Source organism: Carassius auratus, unplaced genomic scaffold (genome assembly GCF_003368295.1).
Source record: "Carassius auratus strain Wakin unplaced genomic scaffold, ASM336829v1 scaf_tig00040184, whole genome shotgun sequence".
Lineage (NCBI taxonomy): Eukaryota > Metazoa > Chordata > Actinopteri > Cypriniformes > Cyprinidae > Carassius > Carassius auratus.
In genome coordinates this window covers 35654-59274 of record NW_020526576.1, presented here as the reverse complement: position 1 = coordinate 59274, position 23621 = coordinate 35654, and the positions used below count along the sequence as shown (strand labels likewise).

At 36.6% G+C, this 23621-nt stretch overlaps 1 protein-coding gene across 2 annotated transcripts in view; it reads left to right on the top strand.

The window, feature by feature from the left end:
- The first annotated feature begins 290 nt into the window (after positions 1–290).
- The window catches only part of LOC113084554 (ATP-binding cassette sub-family A member 1-like), a 33252-nt gene continuing 9921 nt past the window's right edge, over positions 291–23621 (top strand). For both annotated transcript variants that reach the window (XM_026254882.1, XM_026254881.1), the window contains exons 1-30: positions 291–450; positions 1991–2090; positions 2682–2775; positions 3526–3667; positions 3758–3876; positions 7016–7137; positions 8660–8851; positions 9911–10000; positions 13339–13582; positions 13677–13816; positions 13984–14100; positions 15161–15355; positions 15739–15944; positions 16031–16207; positions 17368–17590; positions 17671–17892; positions 18572–18776; positions 18866–18979; positions 19145–19316; positions 19402–19533; positions 19647–19786; positions 20187–20324; positions 20405–20637; positions 20732–20804; positions 21489–21691; positions 21793–21841; positions 21934–22047; positions 22797–22945; positions 23031–23155; positions 23240–23338. In XM_026254882.1, the coding sequence (XP_026110667.1) occupies positions 2025–2090; positions 2682–2775; positions 3526–3667; positions 3758–3876; positions 7016–7137; positions 8660–8851; positions 9911–10000; positions 13339–13582; positions 13677–13816; positions 13984–14100; positions 15161–15355; positions 15739–15944; positions 16031–16207; positions 17368–17590; positions 17671–17892; positions 18572–18776; positions 18866–18979; positions 19145–19316; positions 19402–19533; positions 19647–19786; positions 20187–20324; positions 20405–20637; positions 20732–20804; positions 21489–21691; positions 21793–21841; positions 21934–22047; positions 22797–22945; positions 23031–23155; positions 23240–23338 (4295 nt within the window). In that variant the 5' untranslated portion in view covers positions 291–450; positions 1991–2024. The remainder of the gene's footprint in view (positions 451–1990; positions 2091–2681; positions 2776–3525; positions 3668–3757; positions 3877–7015; positions 7138–8659; positions 8852–9910; positions 10001–13338; positions 13583–13676; positions 13817–13983; positions 14101–15160; positions 15356–15738; positions 15945–16030; positions 16208–17367; positions 17591–17670; positions 17893–18571; positions 18777–18865; positions 18980–19144; positions 19317–19401; positions 19534–19646; positions 19787–20186; positions 20325–20404; positions 20638–20731; positions 20805–21488; positions 21692–21792; positions 21842–21933; positions 22048–22796; positions 22946–23030; positions 23156–23239; positions 23339–23621) is intronic.

Below are 23621 nucleotides of genomic sequence, written 5' to 3'. Positions count from 1 at the left end.
TTGGCTGAACACACCAAACACTTGTATCTGTGTAGCAACTATGAACCAGTTAACCTTGTGCCATCCAATCACTGGACACCCCTGTTTCATTCAGATTATATAATTACTGTTAAATACATAATATGTGTGGTATAAACTTACAAAAAGCTCAAAACAAAGTAAAATAACGGATTTTGAGGGAATCCGCGTTGCCCTTTTAAGAGCTGTTTTGGGTCCGCACGTGCTTTCCATATATGGAGGCTCGAAGACAAACAGCAGTTTGACCGACAGTAACCTCGCTCGCGCATCGCTATAAAAGCTCGGAGGAGAGGAAAAAGGTCCGTCCATAAGAGCACAAAGCACCACCGGTACAATATCGCTTTGAGAGAGTTAGAACAGCTGTTTTTCTCTCGTCTCAAAAGGAATTACAGTTTATATGAAATAAGGAATAATTATTTCAGAGCAATAACGGTGAGTAACGTAGAGGTTTTTTTTTTTGTTTGTTTGCTTTTTGAGCAGTGAGCTCTGTGCCAAGTTTAATTTTATACTAATTCATGGATACATCATTTTGCATAAACCTACACATTTTGTGACCAGATGCACGCTGTTATTGTTTTTCCACAAATTATAGGCGAGCGACGCATTTGCGTCATTTTTTTTTATCGTAAACACTTGCTGAGTTGCGATGTTCTGAAAGCTTTGTGGCATTTTAATCTTATTACAAATTGTCACGTATGATCGTTTAGTAATTGTGCTAGATAAGTATATGAATATTTTAACTTGCCAGTTCTTTAATCAGGAACGCGCTGTTGTCGATCGCGTGTTTTATCGCAAACACTTGATGAGTTATTTTGAATGCTTCGTGGCAGATGTGCATGTTGAAAAGTTGTGGATTATTGACTGTTAGTTGCATTCGTACGCTACTGAGAAAATGACAACTTAAAAACAGAGGAACAAAGAAGACTAAGTGCTGCGTGTCGCTTCAGCATCTGCTCGTCACCGAGTCTGCGCGAGATGACCGAGAGTTACCTCTCCTCTGCGGAACAATGACAAAGAACACGGAGCTCTCCAACTCTTCTGCATCTTTAAAACACCACGATTATAAACACGTTTGATGGTTAAAACAAAAGCTTAGATGTATAGTTCAGTGTCTTGAGTCGGTGTCATTGCGTGTTGTGTTCCATAGAGGTAGGCTAAATCGTGGCAAAGATTGTGTATAGTAAACAAATGTATGGGGGACTCCTCTTATCATGTCTTTCTAGGACAAATTTTAAGTCAGTCTTGACGCACAGGTTTAAGTGCACAGTAAGCCTAAAATAAACTGATCTTTGATGTATGTGCAAGAAATGATAGAGAAGGCTACGACGCGAGAGAAGCGATATGATGAAGAAAATGGTAAACAAGACGAAAAATAAGAAAATGGAAACGTCCGCAAGGGACGCTCTTTTTAATGTTGTGTATGAACAGCAAAAGCATGAGTATCAGATTACCTAGCAGAGTGTCATATCTGCATAAACTGTACAAAAATGACAGAGGCAAAACACATTGGCTGCTAATGAAGGCACAGAGACTTTATGGTTCAGCGACAAATAAATAAAAGCAGAAATATTTTATAGTTCAAAGCACATCCACATTTCCACCCACTCCTTGTAGTCTCCTCTACAAGATAAGATGAATGGCTTGAATATACTATATCAATGCCAAAACATTTTTTTTTAAATAATATTTTACCTTGCTATATTAAATCACCTCCAAGCCAAAATCTTCATTGTTATACACTACTTAATTATCTGCCTTAATTATATAAAATACACAAGAAAATCCGCTGAAATGTTAATGGGAAATTCTCAACATCCATTCAGTGTTTACTCATCCAAATGTCTTGTTTACTGAATGCAACACTGTATATTATAAAGTCCCATCTGGATAAAGGTGGCATGGGATAACTGATCAAGCGACTGTCTGATCAAAAACAGCTTGCCATCATTAGCTTTATCTTATTGTCTTGCAGAGAGGAGCCACGGACAGTTGGGATCCGTGGCAAGATGGCTGTCTCCACTCAGTTGGGTTTGCTGTTGTGGAAGAACTTCACTTACCGACGGAGACAAACTGTAAGTTCATATCACATGCATCGAGCAACTGAGCAATCAGTCATATACCAAAAATAGCAATGTAAACAAAAATGCAACAAAATGAATGCCTTTTATGGAGTCGCCAGGCTCCTTTTATTATTTCGGTGGCGACATCTAAAGCAATGAATAAATGCATAAATAAAAAGACCAGTTGCTTAGGATTTGTGATCATTCAGTGTGTTTTATTGTGAAGTGATTTTAATATATATTTTTTTCACTTACCATCCTCAATGTAAAATGATAGCAAACCAAACAGAGTTCTGTTTTGATCAGCCTTTGCTTAAAGCAACAATGTCCTGTAAGTGAAAGTACTTCAAAAAGCTGATGATGACAGAAAACATGCTCTTGGCATTGAACATATGAACAGCAGGTTTAGCAACAGGAAAGCCATTAACCGTCACGATAAACTGGATTTTCTGGACTTCGCTAGAATAGTTAATTCAGGATATGTGAGCAGCAGATATGTTGTGGTGTTGAGTTCAGATTCAAGTTCATAAGGGAGGAACCAAAACAATTCAGGATGATGAACAACTGCGTACACACACAAATATACACACTTTCTTTTTCCAGATTCAGCTGCTGATCGAGATCATATGGCCACTCTTCATCTTTTTCATCTTGATATCTGTCAGACTCCACTATCCTCCATTCGAGCAACATGAATGTAAGTGGCCTGAGATGGTTTTTCCCCAAAACACAAGCATAAAATGAATGCAAATGTGATTTGAGCTTAGTTTAGATAGTGTCTTTCTTGCCCCAAGAGTTCAATATAAATCTGATTACATTAGAATAATAAAACACCCGTTGGTCTAGTTTATATCATTTTGATTGTATTTTTCTAAAGCCTATTTTTGCAAAATGTTTGCACTAAAAAAGATCCTGAATGCATTGTGTCACCACATCTTACTTAAATCAAGCGTCAATATTTGCTCCTCTTTGGAAATCACACAGTCAACAGGGGAGGTCATGGACAGCAAAACAGCTCCAAGAACAGCATGACATTTTACATATATCACAAGATCTCTGAAACCCAGTTTTCTGGCTGCGTGTCAGTTCCTGTACTTTGAACTGACTTAACTAAATGTTAACTATTTTTGATTTAGTTCAAAATGAGAAAATGAGGACAGCCGAATAGGAAAAAGAAAACAGTATTACAGTAAAAACATACGCTCTTCAAACAGGCAGAATCTATTTAAGGGAAAGAATTTCTCCAAGGATGTTTCCAGGAATTGTGTGTGCAACCTGTCGTTTTGATGTGGAAAATGCATGACATTTGCCTAATTATTCTCCAAATAAAATAAACTTCATTTCATTACATTAAATGCATTGATTGCTGAAATGTGGTTGCAATGGGCATTTCTTTTGTTGAAGATTTAATATCACACATTTGTTCTAAATCTGATTCCTTTTCCAGGCCACTTTCCCAACAAGGCCATGCCCTCTGCAGGGACTTTACCATGGGTACAGGGCATCATCTGCAATGCCAACAACCCCTGCTTTCGCTACCCCACCCCTGGAGAGACCCCCGGGGTGGTGGGCAACTTCAATGACTCCATGTGTGTATTTCAGGTTTTGGGCCTGCATTCGATTTTACAGACTATATATGGAAGTTTCCCTCATATATGTTTCACTTTCATCATTTACAGCATCTCCCGACTGTTCACCGATGCCAAGAAAATTCTCCTCTACAGCCAACAGGACAAGAGCTTTGACGGTTTTAAAGGACTGGTCCGGGCCTTGAGAAAACTGCAGAGAAACACTGAAGGTACGTCACCTTCAAACACCTTCAGTATCTTCAACATACGCTATAGTTCAAACGTTTTGGAATGAAGACTTTTAGGCTGCATTAACTTAATCATTAATAATGTGAAATATTATTATAAATGGAAAGAACTGATCTCTACTTGAATATATGTTAAAATATAATTTATTATTGAATTTTCTCCAGTCTTTGTTGTCACATGATTCTTCAGAAATCATTCAAAAATGCTGATCCAGAGCTCAATAAACATTTCTTTTTTATTATCAACATTAAAAACCTTGGCACTGCTTGGAAACCATTATACAATGTATTTCAAGACCTGTGTTGATGAATTTAAAAGAACAACATTTGTTTGAAAAATAAATCTTTTGGTAATGTGATGAAAGACTTTGAATCTTTGCTGATAAGAAATCTTATTAACCCCAAACCTTTGAACTGTAGTGTGTGTAACTTTAGGTTTGATACTTTTAGTGAATGTTGTGCTAAAAGTAATAAAAGGATCATTTATGGTCTCATTAATGAACCAGAATCAATACATGGAATTAGAATCTCTAGGGTTCCCTTCATTTATGTTGGGATTCATGTCTTTTTTGAGTAATATGCATTAAAAGGTCATACGTGCTTCTCTTGGTTTCAGTTTCTAAAGTCACTCTACTACTTTAGCAATGTTTACTCTCACATTGGTCTCGGTTTAACTAGTTGGTTCAGTGTGCAATTAAGTTGAAGTAGTGAGTCCGTACACCCTAATTTCCAATAAGCCTCAGTGTATTCAATAAAAAACAAACACAGGGGGGTTTGTCTGTCTTGTCTGTTTCCTGTCTGATAATCAGATTAGGTCTGGTTCCTCATTTGAGATGCAGTGTTGAAGGTCAAATAGGAAACATACTGTATTAGTTATTTTTTGACTGTTGAAGACTACAAAAGCGGTCATTAGTATCTGCTCATCTTTTTCTCTTGCCTAGAAGATTTTCATTATAGCATTATATATAGATCTATGACTAGGATCGTTTAGATACATTGCTATGCAGTTGACAGGTGGTTGCATTACTGCCTGAATAAATCTGTATTATATTTTGGTCTTTAGATCCTTTTTTGATAACCTCAAGGACCACTTGCAGAAGTGTTTCTTGCAAAAACCACTAACAGTCACAATACACTTGCTTATAAATGGATAACTTTGTGACATTTATTGAGACAGACAGCTCACCGTAATGGTTGCTGAAAGAGGCTTGAGGGAGTTGCATGTACTCACAGTTGACAGCATTTAATTAATGTTCCCGGAGGGGCTGCTGTTGGCACCTGGGGCTTGAGGAATAGGATGCTGGCTTTGTCCACATGGATTAGAAAGCCTCAAAAGTCACAATGTTAAACATGTTCATTTCATCCCACAGAGATGCTTACGATTCATATGTGTTAATGCACATACTGTATGAGGAGGGGCTTGTGTCATGAAACTGATGATTGCATTGATGCAAAAAAAAAAAAAAGAGTCTGTTGCAAATGAGATGTCTTTGATATCCTAATTGTTACTTCTTGAAGAGAAATGCATTTAATGGATTTGATGTGATTCTGATCTAAATATTTGTGAGATTTGTCTTCAGAGGAAAAGTGTTAGTAATCCTACGTGTCTCAAGGAGTTTCGTAAAAGTTTCAAAAATGCTTCTCAAACATGACTCAAATGATCTGAGCTATATTTTGAGCTTTTCTTTTATAGCCCTATACCCTTTTTTTATTGCCAACTATGGTTCCATGTAGAATTTTGAACATCCATGGAACTTTTCCATTCTATATAGTGGAAAATGTTCTTTGCATTGTTCTTTTAAGAAGGTTCTTTTATGGAATCCCTGTGAAAACCTCTTTTTCAAGCGTGTATGTTTGCAGATGGATTTATGGGTGTTTGCACAAATTCTGTACTCTGCGTCCTCTGAAATCTTGCATAACTCATTTCCCAAAATCATCCTGAATAGTTAAACAACAATAAGTGTTCTCTGGTGGTTTCAGAGAAGCGGCCGGGGAATGACCTGTGTTAACCCCAGAGGAAAGAGACTGACTCAAACCAGTTCATACCGATAACTCTTCTGGAATGTTCTGACACGCAACACAAAGAGCTTTGTGAGGAACTCTGCTGTAGTTGCTTTCTGGCGTTTGTTGTTCCTCCGTCCTTTCCCATGGACATCTTGCATGATGAACTCAGAATTGAGAGCTAAATGAGCAATTCTCTCATGACTGCAGCAGTAACCGAACACGATAGTTCAGCTGCATTACCTCACTCGCTCTATCATTGAGTTAGGAATTGCGATGGAGTCATACTTATCATAATGTTCTGAACGACACCCTTTGTTAAAAATAATATTATTCACGGTGCAATTGTGAATCACTGCTGATGAGTTCAATTAAAATCAAAATTTGACCTGTGCTACTCAGCATTATTCTGACATGGTGCTATCAAGTACATATATATATATATATATATATATATATATATATAATACTATAAAGTATATAGGATCTATAATACTAGAATTTATGTAAATATGTATAAATTGTGTATATAACTACTAATTAAAATTTTTGAGTTTGATAACATCACATCAGAATACTGATGACAAATAAATACATGTTATATAAATAATAATAAATATTATTAATAATATTAATATTATAATAAATATTGTATTTACATACATAATTACATTAGCTAGAAATAATATAAATAAATAATAATATAAATAGCTTGTATAATTTATGTATATATATTTAAATAATAACTTACAATTTATATTATTATTTATTTATATTATTTCTAGCTAATGTAATTATGTATGTAAATACAATATTTATTATAATATTAATATTATTAATAATATTTATTATTATTTATATAACATGCATTTATTTGTCAGCAGTATTCTGATGTGATGTTATCAAACTCAAAAATTTTAATTAGTAGTTATATACACAATTTATACATATTTACATAAATTCTAGTATTATAGATCCTATATACTTTATAGTATTATATATATATATATATATATATAGTACTATTTATTAGTGTATTTAAATTATTATAAAAACAATATACATATGGTATTTCATGTTTACATCTTTAGTCTTAAAGTTTTTTTTTCTTTTCTCCTAGGGTTCAAGCTGAAGGACTTCCTCCGTGATAATGAAACGTTGTCTGAGTTTCTTGAGAATAATGCTAGCCTGCCCCAGCATGCTGTGAAACAGATAGTGGAGGCTAACGTCAACTTGGAGAAGGTAAATCAACTGCACAACACCAGCTGTTTAAAAACCTTTGAACGACCAAATCATCAGACATCAGGAACTTTTTATTTCCTAAATGTATGTTGTTTGCCCTCCCGGTGTTGTGTTTAATTACCTTCACACATGTATAGACAGCACTTAAAATATTCCACACACCATCTGGCATAGTCATTAAATTGCAGCGCGTCATCTATCTTGGGACCGTTATGTAATGCACTGGTTCGTGCAGATATGAAGAGATCTGTTTTTCAAAGCCCTGTACATGCACCCGTGTGCTCTCACATGTGGATGACCTTGGTGTGGAGGGGTGTGAGATGGGGATGCTGCGGATGATGCACGTGCTGCTGTGTGCTGGGGCGGAGTCACATGACTGTTGCAGAACCACAGCCACAGGACAATTCCTGGAAAACTGACACAGGCCGACCGATTCCCAGCAAGATAGAGACAGCTTTTATAACACTTCAGTTCAGTTGATTGAAAATATGCCCAGCATTTCATTCTTCACATAGCATAAGTCTTAAAATAGATCCATCCCATGTTGCACAGATAAAACCAAAAACAATGGCTCCAAAAAATATTGGATACATAAGCTGCAATGATTCATATTCTCTAACATTTGGCTACCAGAAAGTGTTAAAATAGTTTTAATCTTAATAATGAATATCATATCTATTGTTGTATAATTTAAGTGATAAGTTTTTTCTATTCTCTTACTTTAAAAATGATATGTTAAGATAAGATTTTGATTCAATAAAAATTATACTTTAATTTAGCAAGGACCAATTCAGTTGATCAAAAGTGACACTAAAGACAATTTTCTTCAACATTGATATAAATGTTTAAAGAAGAATGATTTCTGAAGGATCGTGTGACACTGAAAATGCTGAAAATTCAGCTTTGCATTACTGGGATACTGATTTTACAACATGTTCACATAGAAACACTATTTTAAAAGGCAATAATATTTCACAACATTGCTGCTTTTCATTTATTTATTGCATTTTTGAACCACATAGTATATGCATATATTATGTGCATATAAGAAAGTAGTCTTAAGTGTTTTCCAAATTAGCCTTAACATCCTGTTCATAGTCTCTGGGTGAGTAACGGAGCTGATAGAGAGTCACGATCTTACAAATAACGTACAGAACAAGCCTTCTGTTTTTTGGACAGGCTGTGTTTTTAACCTATCTTTTAGGCAAAGGCTGTCCATTGTCTTGTTCACAAAAGTAAGAGCCTGTAATTACATGGTCACGTAATGTCCTTTCAAGCAATCATTTGCACCCATTCTCTGGAGATCTTCAGGCTTAAATGCATCATGTGAATATAAGATCCTGATTGAGAGTCTCACAAATGTGACTGACTTGTATTTAATAGTCACATGGCATTTATAGCTCAGATGATTGGCTTAAAAAGTGCCCATCAAACAAAGATGGTAGCTTCCAGGTTTTGTACTTGAGAATATGATTGCAGAGAGTTTGTTTAGTTGGTTTCATCTGCTATTTGTGATCCACAGGTTCTTATTAAAGGCTTCGGTGTTCATCTCAGAGACCTGTGCAATACCACCTCTCTGGAGGATTTCGTGACTATAGCCGATAAGAACGTGTCTCAGCTGACGCAAAACATCATCTGTCAGTCGTCTGCTGAATGGCTGAATAACGCAGAGAGCCACTTCCTGTCCAACCTGGACTTCCTGAAGCCAATACGGGTAAGTAAATACAAGTGTTAAATAACAAATCCCTTCCATAGGACTTCATTATTAACCAACATCACAGGAACTAGAATACAAGAATGAAAATGACCATGTTAATGATTGCTTTTGAAGATGTGTTTTATGTCCCTTATATTTCACATAGAAGTTGCTTACTGGAGTATAATAATGCAATAAAGGCTATGATAAACAAAGGAATCCACCAGTTCAGTAAACCAATTACCCACGAACTAGGACTAAGTGTCTATTTTTGTATTTTAGACCCAGTGAACTCTGCAATCTTCAAGCATAACAGAATAACATTGTGGTCACATAATGGTCACTTTTACATAATATGTTTTTTCCAGTCAGAATAATTATTTCAGCATATTTGTGCATGAAAAGGGAACGGTGATGGCCATCAGCCAGGAGTCTTCACATATTGATGTCTTTGTGTATGTTCGCTTTAGACTCAATGCTTTCTTTGTCTTTGAGTAATGAGATTTCAAGATGCCAGGTCACTGCTATCTTTGCGCGGCGATTAAGTTACGAAAGCAAGGGGACATTGAGGGCTTTGACATTTTTTCCTGAATCACAACGTTATAGTCCACTACACAGTTAGTGTATGTGGCTTGCATGCATTAACATTGCCTCACTAGCAGCTCACGACTTAAAAAGATGCTTAATGCATGTTAACGCGAATGTGTATCCTCCTACATTGTGAAAGATGTTTGTCATTTTCACAGCTAAAGTAAAAACCTGATAATTGGTTAAACTGTAAGCTGCCAATTGTTTATACAAGACTTGTTCATGTCGTATGGACAGAAACTTACAATGTACTGTAATTCATCATGTTGCTTTACTGAATTGGTACTGTCATATTAACATTATATTATGTTTATAAATGATAAAGTATCAAGTATTTTTGTCACAGTATTTCTACAATGAGTTTCTGGCAACAACAGTTGCTATTTTTGCAGTAAATTTCTCAGCATAATTTTGACAGTAAAATGTGTAATTCAATATGATTACTTTGATTAGCTAATAATGTTGTTTTTTTATATTTTGGTCATGCAGAAAGATGTCAAGTCTGACCCGAAGATTTTCCAAGATGTGTCTATAGCAACAGACAGTCTTCTGGAGAGTTTGGGAGCGTTAGCGGTGGAGGTAAGAGCCCCGGAAATATCTCTAACGCTGCTTTTAGGGACTGAACTGGACACCACCAGAGTGAAGGGTTTCATTCCCACCCCCATCTTCCCAAATCTCATTATCCCGTATTAGACCAGTGGATCCGGCTAATCAGAAAAAAACAGATTCATTAAAATGCAGTAAGCATCAATGACTGTTTAACGACTGTTTTTTGATGTGCAATGTTGCATTATGCTAGTCCTGAAAAAGTTAATATTTTGTGCTTTGGTCTACCGAGTCATTACGATGTTTTGTCCCAACATTCTTAAAAAGAAAGGATCTTTAATGATGGTTCCATGAAGAACTTAAACAAATCCATGGAATCTTTCATTCCACAAAAGATTCTTTATAGATTCTATAAATGATTCAAATGTTCTTCACATTAATAATAATAAAAAAAGGTTCTTTTAAAAAATGTTCACTGAAAGGTTATTTGGGTTTCACACCAAACTTTTTTTTGCTTAAAGAGACAGACAGTTCTGTTAATAGCTATTTCGGTTAGCATCCCACACGTCTGTGTCCCTTAAACCACAGAGCTGACGCTTGACATTTCAGCCGTACACTCAGTGTTGCCGCTCGCATGTATTTGGTGTCCAGCGTTTAGAAACCAAACCTGGGTGTTAAGTGAGTTAGCAGCAGTAGTTCGGCCCATCATAAGACTCCCAGTTCCCGTCAGCGCTGGGCAAAAAGTGCAGAGCTCGGCAAATATGTAAGTTACTTGCTCTAGAAATGAAACAGGGACACACTTCTGTTTCCACATCATCTCACAGGGCATTTGGTGCCTCACAAGCAATCTCTTCCCGGTTTTATCTCTTGAAGCAGAAACAGAAATCGAGTCGACGCCAACCCTGCCCTGACCGGCTTTAGTTCCTCTTTGTTCTCACATAAGCGTTGCAGACATGCGAGCTGAACTCCAGTAACCCTCGCTAAAGCCAGCGGCAGAGAGGTTACTCCAGGTCGTGCTTTATTCTTGTTTGCATGTCTGTGTGGCCTCCAGGGCTTCCTCAGACACCTCATGATAGCTTACAGTGAGACAGCTATAACAATAGATCTCTTCTGTGACTAGCAGTCGCGTGTGCGAGACAGGGAACAGATGAATCCTTTCCTAATGAGACCCCTGGATGATGTGGGCAAACTCATCTCATTCTTCTAGCAAAAATACACATTCGCTTCGGATTAAAGGACGGATATACTGCAGTAATGTTTACTTTTGCAGATTTGAACTAGTTTTTTTATATTTATTTCCATTTTCATTGTAATATTAGTTAAAGTTTTAGTATTTTTTATATTCCGTTTTTTCCATGAAACGTATTTGTTTTATTTGAGATATTTTAGTACTTAGGCCTATAGCTAAACTGCATTTTTTTTTAAAGTTTATTTTTTAAAATATATTTCAGTTAACATTTAATGTATCTCAAATAATATAATATAATATTATTTGAGAAAATAATATAACAATATGTATAGTAAAATATAAAGAAAATACAATTATAATATAATTTTTAATGGTTAGACGGGCTCATGTTCATTCCCTGTTGAAGTGAATGTACATTTGTGTTTAAGTGAATTAACCGGGCAGTAAAACTCTTTGTTTGCTTCTCAGATGTGTTGATGGTGATTTTGGAAATTGCACATGACATAAGTGTTTACAGCCCTGTGAATCATATTGACTCATCTTTTACAAACCTGTCCGACTATAACCCGCTCACACAAATGCTTATGTAACACCACGTAAAGCCATGCTTTTATCTCATAAAATGGAAACGCTTTCGTTATCATCGTGCCATAATTCTCATTGCTTTTTCAGCGTGCATCCATTAATCCAGCATGCATGCACTTTTTCAGCGTGCATCCATTAATGTGCTGGAAATGTTAGAAAGTAGGATATCTTTTGTGCTCTTGAGGTCTCTTTCGGTTTCATCAGGAGAACGACCGATAGTAACCTCGTCCTCAGCAGGTATCACAGCAGCGCCTCTGTTCTTGCTGTCGGGCGAGCGACATAAGATACGGTTTATCATAAACTCCCTTTCTCTCCACGCTGAGGATTACCCTGGAGACACTTATATTCGTCGTCTATTTTTATACATTTGCTCGGTTTTTCTCTCAGTACTTAAGAAAAATTAACCATCAGCTGACTGAAATTGAAATCGTTATTCAGTGAAAGTGAATGAGAAGTTCCTTGTTCCTTTAGAAACCGTGAAATATGTGCACATTTCTCTTTTCGTGTTTCACATTAAAACAGCAGTATATAGCATGATTATGATGAGGAAATAATGACATAATAAAAATGACTGCACAATACAAACATCCAGGAGCAATAAGCATGCTTCTGTATTATTATTATTGTCAGTAACACCCTTCAGCTGACAGTGACAACACTTCATAAGAGTACACCCTCTGACACCTCGAGGTATGATGAGGTTTAATGTCCCAGATGCAGGCAGGCACGTGACACTCAGGTCACTTCTGAACAAGACTGTGTTTTGAAATGAATATTAGTCTCTCTCTTTCCTGAAGCATCTGTAACAACGCATGACGTAATTTAAGAGAACTGAATAAACACAGTCCAAGGTGCTGCGGTGTTAACGTTTGCTTTTCTCAGCGTCAGACAAACAGTTTTAATCAATTCTTTAGCATAAGCAAACGTTTTGTGACGTTCGACCATCACGCAGTTCTTCACTCATCCGTGTCTCTTTGACGTCATTTATTTATTCTTTTGTTTAAAATATGTAAGATTCAGACCAATAAGGTTCTGGAAATGCACAAATCTCTGTAAATAAAAAGGTATTTCATGATATTTCATGGAAAATCAGTCCGAAATTGAAAATTGTATTCAGCAAAGACATTATATTGATTGAAGGTGACAGTAAAAACCTTTAGAATGTCACAAAAAAAATCTATTTCTCATAAATGCTGTTCTTCTGAACGTTCTATTTATCAAAGAAACTTGAAAAAAAAAACTACTGTGTTCAACATTGATACTAATAATAAATGTTTTTTCTTTAGCATTAAATCAGTATTTTAGTATGATTTCTGAAGGATCATGTGACACTGAAGACTGGCGTAAAAAGATGCTGAAAATTCACCTTTGCGTCGCAGGAATAAATACATTTTAAAATCAATTCTAATAGAAAACAGTTATTTTAAATTGAAATGATATTTCACAATATTACAGTTGTTACTGTGTTTTAATTAAATAAACCTTGGTGAGCAGATGGGACATTAAAAAACAGTATCAGCGCAGACTTTTGAATGGTTGTTTATATAAAGTCTTCTGAAATGTAAGGACGTTTTGACTCTTTTTTTCTGACTCTCAGCTTGTGAGTATGAAGAGCTGGCGGGACATGCGCAATGAGATCCAGTACCTGACGGGCAACAGCTCGCAGTCCCCCAACCACATGTATCAGGCCGTGTCCCGCATCGTCTGCGGTCACCCGGAGGGCGGAGGCCTGAAGATCAAGTCCCTCAACTGGTACGAGGACAACAACTACAAGGCCCTGTTCGGAAACTACGGCAATGACAGCGACAGCGAGCCCGTCTCCGTCTACGACAACTCCTCCAGTAAGAGAAGCCGTGTTGCTCTTTCTTCCATGGTTTACAAATACTGAATATTGCACGTACCCTGCTAAACTGAGGAAAAAACGTGTTTCTTTAGCGCCCTACTGCAACAGCATGATGAAGGGCCTGGAGTCGAGTCCCATATCCCGCATGATCTGGAGAGCTCTGAAGCCGCTGCTCATGGGGAAGATCCTGTACACCCCAGACACCCCTGCCACCCAGAGGATCATTCAAGAGGTCAGCAGACACTGATGAGACAAACCAATGCTTAGTGTTGACCACATTCACATTCTGTATTATTACTGTTTTTAATATTTTATTCTAATAGTAAAGTACACATTGCATATTTTATATGTCTTTTTGAATCTAGAGGAGCATCCTAACTGTCTCTCTGTTTGTCTCAGGTCAATAAGACGTTTCAGGAGCTCGGTGTGCTCAGGGACCTCGGTGGCATGTGGGAAGAGATGAGACCCAAAGTATGGAACTTCATGGAGAGTAGTGAGGAGATGGACCTCGTTCGGGTGCGTCTCACACACACACACACACACACACACACACCTGTCTGAACACAGATAACCTTCCTGTAACAAAAGACACTGTTCCTGTTAGTCGCCTCTGAGCACATGACCGTGCTGCGAGAAGCTCCAGTGGTGAACATCACACTGCCATCTTTTGGAAAAGAGCCATACTGCATTTTAACCTCACTACTGAACTCACATGGCACACAACGTGTGGCGCTCTGCAGGACGCACACTTATTGCTGGAGATCTCCATATCCTTGGAGATTTCTCAGGACCAGTTTGTAGCTAAACGAATGAAAAAGTGAGCTGCATTAGGTGTTTTGTTGTTATAGGCACAAAAACTCGCTGTCACATTGCTATGTGCATGACTTTAATGCAAGGTCCTGCTTGCAAGCAAGCAATTAAGTAGATAAATAATTAACATTTGATAAAAACAAATATAAATTGGATTCATTTTTATTAAACTGTTATTAATTTAATTACTGATGCACTAATTTACAGTACTGCACAATAGCCTAATGAAATGCTTTATAAAATATAATAAATATGTAATAAATGTAAGACTTTATAGAAAAAAACTTTGTTTACCTTAAAAATGTTTTCCAAATATTTTTTATATTTTTATAGTATAAAAATTTCACAGCATAAAGGTTTAATTATAATTTTAATATTTAGTTTTTTTTTTTACATTTACTTTTATATTTGCAGTGCAGTCATTTATAGTACCATAAATAAATAAATGAAAATTTGATTACAATAAACATTTAGATAAATAATGCATCTAAAAGTATGATAAGTATGGAAAAATTTAATAATTTAACTTAATATAAAATAAGTATTTTCCAAATAATATTTTAGACATCTTTATAATATTACTTTTCACAGTGTAAAGTTTACATGTATAAATGTGTAAAGAAAAAAAAATATTATATCATAGTTTTAACTTTTTGTTTTTTTGTCTACATATATTAATGCACTAATTTATACTACCAGAAGCCATTTGTCTTGTATGGCCACATAATATTTCAGTAATGAATTGAATGCTATTTCTCCTAAATAGACGCTCCTCCAGAACAACGCTAGCGCTCGCTTCTTTAACGCCAAGCTGAGCGGGACGAACTGGCGTGTGGAGGACGTGTCCAGCTTTCTGTCCAAAGCTTCAGAGGACACGCGTCCCCATGGTTCAGCGTACACATGGAGAGAAGTGTTCAACGAGACGGATCAGGCCATCCAGACCATCTCACGGTTCATGGAGGTATGCATGCATACACACTCGTCTTCATCAGATCTCACTGGTTTGTTCAGTATAATTGACTTGACTGATAATGCCACTGATTTCACTGCTAATCAATTAAACGGATCTAGAAAAACTGAATCTGTGTTTTCAGTTCATGTCTTACTTTTCTCGGTCACTGTGTTGCTCTGTTGATTAAAGAAACACTTCTCAGTTTAAATCAATTATGCTGCAAACCACCAAAGCAGGTCAAGCCAGTCCAAAGTTAGCTGAACGGACTGATTATTTCATTAAATACTCGTGTTAACTGGCCCGGATTTGTTCGATTGCCAGAATTGCATCATTCGGTCATCCTGCCCCCGACTTCTGTCCAATAAACTGTTTATTTTCATTCTCCCCTGAAGTGTGTGAACTTGGATAAGCTGGAGCCGGTGGCTAATGAGGAGCGTTTGGTAAACAAGTCCATGCATCTACTGGATGACCGCAAGTTTTGGGCGGGGATAGTGTTTCCTGACATGCAGGCCAACACATCTGACCTGCCACCCAACGTCAATTACAAGATCCGCATGGACATCGATAACGTGGAGCGCACCAACAAGATCAAGGACGGGTAGGAGACATGCGTTTCTGATTATGGAGGAAATGGAGGGGTTTGAACTGAAGCCTTTGAGAGCTGATGGTTGTGTTTCGCTCTAGATATTGGGATCCCGGTCCTCGAGCGGACCCGTTTGAAGACCTGCGGTACATCTGGGGTGGCTTCTCCTACCTGCAGGACGTGATTGAACATGGGATCATACGAGCTCTGACCGGCAGCAAGGAGAAAACGGGCGTTTACATCCAGCAGATGCCGTATCCCTGCTATGTGGATGACATGTAAGAAACAGCATTCCTCAGCCTTTAAATTGAGCTTGAAATGAACTCTGAAACTCGGGTTTCATTCACAGTTTCATGCAAAAACAAATCAGTAACAATTAGGCTCTGTGCTGCATTGTCTTGAAAGGGTTTTCGGTCTCTTAGATGCCACAGGTTCCCAAACATGATCGTCTTCATGTAAGAGACTGACCCCCATCCTAATATCCTCAAGAGGCAGCTGTATTTATTCACCTATATTTCAATGTTAAATGTGAAAAATGTGTTTATTAGTTTAGTTATTTTTCCTACTCTACTTTCTACTTTATTTATTTAATTACTTAAAAAAAAAAAAATCTAATTTGTCTCATTTTATTTTATTATTTATCTTAATCAAATTGCTGTTATTATTTGCTTATTTCAATTTAAAATTGTTTACATTTTTTATTAATTTTAAATATTTTTCATTTACTTTAATTTTTTTGTTCGTTTGTTTGTTTATTTAAAACTCATTTAAATTTGTTTAAATCTAATTTGTGTTGTTTGTTTATTTTTTTATTCTAATCAAATTGTTTATTTCATTTGTTTATCCATTTTTATTCATTTAAAAATATAAATCTTTTGTACTTTTTAATACATTAAATATCTATTTAATGTACTTTAATTTTACTTTTATTTATTTGTTTGAATATAAATCTGTATATTTTTATTCGCTTTACTATAAAATGTATTTATTTATTTAAATTTAATTATTTATTTATTTTGATTTATTTTGAAAAGTATCTTTTTTAAATAATTTATTTATTCATTCATTAATTTCACCCCTCTAATGCATTTAAAGTCAGCTGACTACTAAGTTATCTCATACCAATTGAAGTAAAACCTCAAAAGTGGCCAATCTGGTGTGCTATACATTTGATTTCAGTAGAGTTAGGATGTTGCCAAGCTATAATAATGTGATATTATAATAAACATTAAAACACAGATGTTGGGTGTAACTGCCAATTACTAACCATACTGAGCTTGTTTCAGTGCATTGTGAGATTAAGAGACGCGCATGATGCTGATTATGCACTAAACCTAAACTAAACTAAATATTTTGAAACACACGTGCTCTTGCACCGAATCAACTGTTGATTATCTTCATGCTGAAGGTGTAACCCATGCTGTCTGCTCTGCCCTAGTTTCCTGCGGGTGATGAGCCGCTCCATGCCTCTGTTCATGACTCTGGCCTGGATGTACTCGGTGGCCATCATCATCAAGGGTGTGGTGTACGAGAAGGAAGCCCGGCTCAAGGAGACCATGAGGATTATGGGTCTGGATAATGGTATATTGTGGCTGAGCTGGTTCATCAGTAGTCTGATCCCACTGCTCATCAGCGCCGCCCTGCTGGTGCTCATCCTGAAGGTGCGTATTGTCAAGGACTGACATAAAAATATAACCCTAACAACTATTTAACATGATTTTGCTTGTCATGTCTTGCTCAGATGGGGAATCTGCTGCCGTACAGTGATCCTGGTGTAGTCTACTTGTTCCTGGCCTCGTTTGCGGTGGTGACCATCATGCAGTGTTTCTTGATCAGCACGCTGTTCTCCCGCGCTAACCTCGCCGCGGCCTGCGGGGGCATCATATACTTCACCCTCTACCTTCCCTATGTGCTGTGCGTGGCCTGGCAGGATTACGTCGGCTTTGGAGCCAAACTAGTAGTGGTGAGTGTAGATGTTATTTCTTAAATGTCATCTGCTTTGCCTTTTGCGATACCCAGCGCCATGGGTTTTCAACATTTTAGAATAAAAAAAGTTTATACTGTGAACAACTTGTATTGTAATTGTAATTGTAAGATGTTTAGATTACTGTAGATACTAGAAGTACTAATGATTAAACAAATATTTATTTATACATTTTTTAACATTTATTTTAAATTAATTTTTTATTCATTTATTTCAAACTAATATTTATATGTTTATTGCATATTTATTTTAATATAATTTATTTAATGTATTATTTATTATTATTTTTATTATTATATATTATTGTTTTATTTTAATCTCATTTTATTAATGTTTATTTCAGTATCATTTTTATGTATTTTTTAAGTATTTATTTACTTTTTTATTATTATTAACAATTTTATAAAAATTCTACAGTATACACATTTTATTGAGTTCATCCAAATTATTTTTGGTTTAGTTTTTATACATTTATTATCACATTTTTATTCATTTATTTTCATCTAATTGTTTATTTTTATTATTTTAATCAATTTCTATTCTTTATTTCATCTTATTTTTTATTGTTCACTTGTATTCCATTTTCTACACCCCTGACCTCTGCAGTTTATGGGTGTTTCCTGTCGTGTATTGAACGCCTCTGTCCATCTTTCCTCAGAGCCTCTTGTCCCCGGTGGCGTTCGGCTTCGGCTGTGAGTACTTTGCTCTTTTCGAGGAGCAGGGTGTGGGCATCCAGTGGAGTAACCTGCTCTCCAGCCCCATGCAGGAGGACAGCTACAGTCTCACCACATCCATCTCGCTCATGTTCTTCGATTCGCTGCTCTACGCCGTCATGACCTGGTACATTGAAGCTGTGTTTCCAGGTACGTGGCTATTTGAACAGATGCACTTTCAAGACATTGACAGCTTGGGGAAGTTTCTCATGGTTTCTAAAAACGTCACATTTTGACAGGTCAATACGGCATCCCTCGACCCTGGTACTTCCCCTTCACCAAGTCATACTGGTGCGGAGAGAAATGTGGGGGGATAACATCAGCACCGACCAACAAGAAAGAAAATGCTGAAGGTAGAGAAACCAAAAACTAAAATGTATATATATACATATATCTTAACATTCCAGAATGCTCTTATATACACTAACATTTTCATGATGGAGAAAAATAAAATTGGTTGACATGAAAAATCTAAATACTGCATGCAAAGACTGAAGAAAGTTTGATCTGTGTTCTAGCTGTGTGCATTGAAGAAGAACCGGCTCACCTGGATCCAGGTGTTTACATCGAGAACCTGGTGAAGGTTTACAGCAACGGCAAACTAGCAGTGGACGATTTGACTCTGGGTTTTTATGAGGGTCAGATCACCTCCTTCCTGGGTCACAACGGTGCTGGGAAAACCACAACCATGTACGACAACTCGGATCCTTTTATATCTGACGTTAATAATGTGATGCTGTAAATAAGATAAGCTCGATATTTCTTGTTTCCTTAGGTCTATCCTCACTGGCCTGTTTCCTCCCACCTCGGGCACCGCTTACATCCAGGGCAAAGACATCCGCACCGATCTGAACACTATACGCCAAAACCTGGGCGTCTGTCCGCAGCATAACGTCCTATTTAGCATGTACGCTACACCAAAAACTGATTTTAATAGCTCAGGTTTTTTGTATGCAACACAAAATAATAAATAATAAGCAGCTTTAAGTTTTAGACAATGTTCTTGTTAATGTGTTTCAGGCTCACCGTGGAGGAGCACATCTGGTTTTATGCAAGTCTGAAGGGTTTGTCTGAGGAGAAGGTGAAGTCGGAGATGGAGCAGATCGTGATGGACCTCGGCCTGCCTCATAAACGCAAATCTCGCACCAGCCAGCTCTCAGGTACGGAAAGTAGACTGTGTAACGGCAGAGAGTTTGCTGTAACATTTATACGATTTGTTATTTTTTAGGCTCATAAAAGCTGCATTTATTTAATAAAAAAATACAGTAAAACTATAACTGTACTGTAGTAGAAAAGTACTCATATAATGTCACTAGTGTTACACCCCTGGACGTAATGTTTATGTATTATGTTTGGCGTATGTAAATTAAATTGTTGCTATGTTTTGTATAGTTTTGTTTCTCTTCGTTTCCTTCTCATTCCTCCATGCGGGTTCATATCCCGGACGAGCCCCCGATTTGTTTTGTCCTTCTTTACAAACAAATTGGAGGCTCGTAGCACTAGGGAGGACGTTACATTATGATGAAACTGTAACAGAACTAAGTGTTATTGTCCTTATAGGAGGAATGCAGAGGAAGTTATCAGTAGCACTGGCGTTTGTTGGAGGGTCAAAGGTCGTGATCCTGGATGAGCCCACAGCTGGAGTTGATCCTTACGCTCGCCGGGGCATCTGGGACCTGCTGCTCAAGTATCGCCAAGGTAGGCAGATTCTGTGTTAGCAAACACTGTCGTGTTGATCTTCCTGAAACGTCCATTAAGTCGTGTGGTTTTACCTTCAGGACGCACCATCATCCTGTCCACCCACCACATGGACGAAGCCGATATCCTGGGGGATCGCATTGCCATCATCTCCCACGGGAAGCTGTGTTGTGTGGGCTCCTCTCTGTTCCTCAAGACCCAGCTGGGGACGGGATATTACCTGACGCTGGTGAAGAAGGACTTCGATCTCTCGGTCAGCTCCTGCCGCACCTCCAGCAGCACCGTCTCCTACTCCAAAGCAAGCCTTAAGAAGGTATTTGGCTATTAGAGAATCTCCATATTTATATCACTGAACCAGTCTAAAGTTTTCTTGGTGCCATATTTTGTGATTTGCATTGTCTCTGCAGGAGGACAGTGTATCTGACAGCAGCTCTGATGCTGGACTGGGCAGCGACCATGAAAGTGAAACCACCACAATAGGTATATAGCTGGGCCATTATCATAACTAACACTATTCCACTACTTTGTTAATTAAAATAAAGCTGAACTAAAATAAATACATGTAAATAACATAGAAATGTTACGTGGAAAACATAAACTAACCAAAAAACTAACCGAATCACTAAAATTACTAACTTAAAATAATAATAATAATAATAAAACTGAAATAAAAATAAATATTAAATGGAAAACTAAAATTTGAAATGTTGATGAGCAAGTAACTGAAATAAGCTTAAGCTCAATCACTGTGCTTACTGACTAAAAAAACTGAACTTATAATAAAACTAAAAGTGAAATTAAGAAAAATTAAAACTAAAAATTGAACGAAAATCTAAAAAAATTTAAATGTTGCTTTGGCAGCTAAACGAAATGAAATTAAGCTGAAGCACTAAAATTACTAAATAACTAAAAGTGCAAAAAACTTACTGGAAATTAACCAGTAATTGAAAACCAAAAATCAAAAAATTATAATCTAATTAAAAATATTTAATTAAAATACTATAAAGAATACAAAAATTACACTTATATATAAAGTTAATAAACCCTTAAAGAGGTAGTTCATCAAAAAATTGTTATAATATTATTTCTATCCCATTGGTTTTGGAGCAAAGCACTAGTACTACACGCATTTGTAATGTTTTCTCAACTCTTTCCATATTACAGACATCTCCTTGATCTCCAATGTGATTTTCAAGCACGTTCCTACAGCCAGACTGGTTGAAGATCTCGGGCACGAGATCACTTACGTTCTGCCTTACGAGTCGGCCAAAGACGGAGCGTTTGTGGAGCTCTTCCATGAGATCGACGACCGGCTCACTGACCTCGGCATTTCTAGCTACGGCATCTCTGACACAACCCTGGAGGAGGTAACGAATCATTGCAAAGATTTCAAATCTCTTTACTTCGTTGGGTTCGTTTCATGCAAGAATGCGATTATAATTGATTTGCATTTGATTATGTTGAGCAGATTTTCCTCAAAGTGGCAGAGGACAACGGTGTTGATGCTGAGATGTCAGGTGAAACCGAACACATTGTCAATGGTTTATGTAAAAATTTAGCAGTAGTGTCTCTGGAAACACATGACTTACTCCCGTTTGTTGTGGATCAGATGGGATTATACCCGCACGCAGGAACCGCAGACATGCTTTTGGTGACCATCAGAGCTGCCTGAAGCCTTTCACTGAAGATGACTTTGATTTCAATGACTCTGAAGGTGATCCAGGTAGTTACTTTACCCATCCTTCATCCATCCCACTTACTTTAAATATATTTTGAAATCTGAACCATCATCTCACGTTTGATGTCACTCCATATGTGTTCTACAGCATGGCTGGTATTTTCAATTTGATTTTTTTACTTTTTCATTTGAATCAATGTTATTTTACACTATTGTACTGTTTCATTTTTTTTAATTTCCACATTCATTTTTACTGTTTTATAGTTAATTTTGCTTTTATAGTTACTTTTATGTTTTTTTAATAAAATTTTAGTTCATGTTTTAATAATTTAGTTTTTGATTTTGTTGTTTTTATTTTTTCATGTCAGATTTGTTTAGCATTTTTTGTGAAATTAAAGCTAAATTTATAAATAGTGCCTTGGCAAATAACTAAAATAATGTTATTTTTATATTTTATTTTATTGCAGTTAATGTTTATTTTAGTGTACATTTATAACAGTACTGATTTGAATGCGCTTTTGTAAATTCTTTTTTTTTTAAATGTTGTTTATTTTTATTTGTTCATTCTTTTTATTTCTGTGATTCACTTCAAACTGTCTGTTTTAGTTAATTAGTTTGAAACTGATTCAGTGATTAATTTGTTCCTTCATTTTAATGCTATGTATTCTTATTTTGGTGCATTCATATGATATGAAAATATATTAATATTCCTTTTGCTTATTTACTGGAAGATAGGGCATTTGGTAAGTAATATTATGATTCTTAAACAGTTTGTGGTTGATGTGCACCTGCAGAATCTCGTGAGACGGACTGGCTGGGTGGTGCTGATGGGAAAGGGTCGTACCAGGTGAAGGGCTGGAGTCTGAAGAGACAGCAGTTTGTAGCCTTGCTCTGGAAACGCTTCCTGTATGCCAGACGTTCCCGGAAAGGTTTCTTTGCTCAGGTATGGTCTTCATACAATATTCTGTGTTGTCTGTTTGCAGATCTTTAAATGTAATATAGACCTACTTAAAAACGTGTGTTTCCAGATTGTGCTTCCCGCTGTGTTCGTGTGCATCGCTCTGGTCTTCAGCCTCATTGTCCCTCCTTTCGGAAAGTATCCCAGTCTTGCTCTGGAGCCCAGCATGTATGAGGAGCAGTTCTCCTTCATCAGGTATATGCTACCATCCACACACTTGCATCTGTGCTTTAATTCCCATCATCCTCTGAGAATCTAATGACTGGTTTCTGACTACAGCAATGACGCACCAGAAGACAGACACACGAACAAGTTACTTGAAGCTCTGATGGACAATCCCGCTTACAATGTACAATGTACAGACCAGAAAAACGCTGCGTGAGTCATCAATTTTTTTTTCAATATTACTTTGTTAGAAATGAAAAATATTAATGAATCAACTTGCATCTAGAAGAGTCTTATATTTAATTGAATCTTTATTTTATTTGAAAATCAACTATGAAAATTCCCAGTCCTTTATTTAAATTATTTAGTTATTATCAGAGATCTCTCTATTTAGCGATTTTATCAATTATCAGAAATGATCTATATAGATTTGCATGAAACCTGGTTTCTGCCACCGAATAAAAATTTTGACTTTTTCACCTTTGAATTTCTAGAT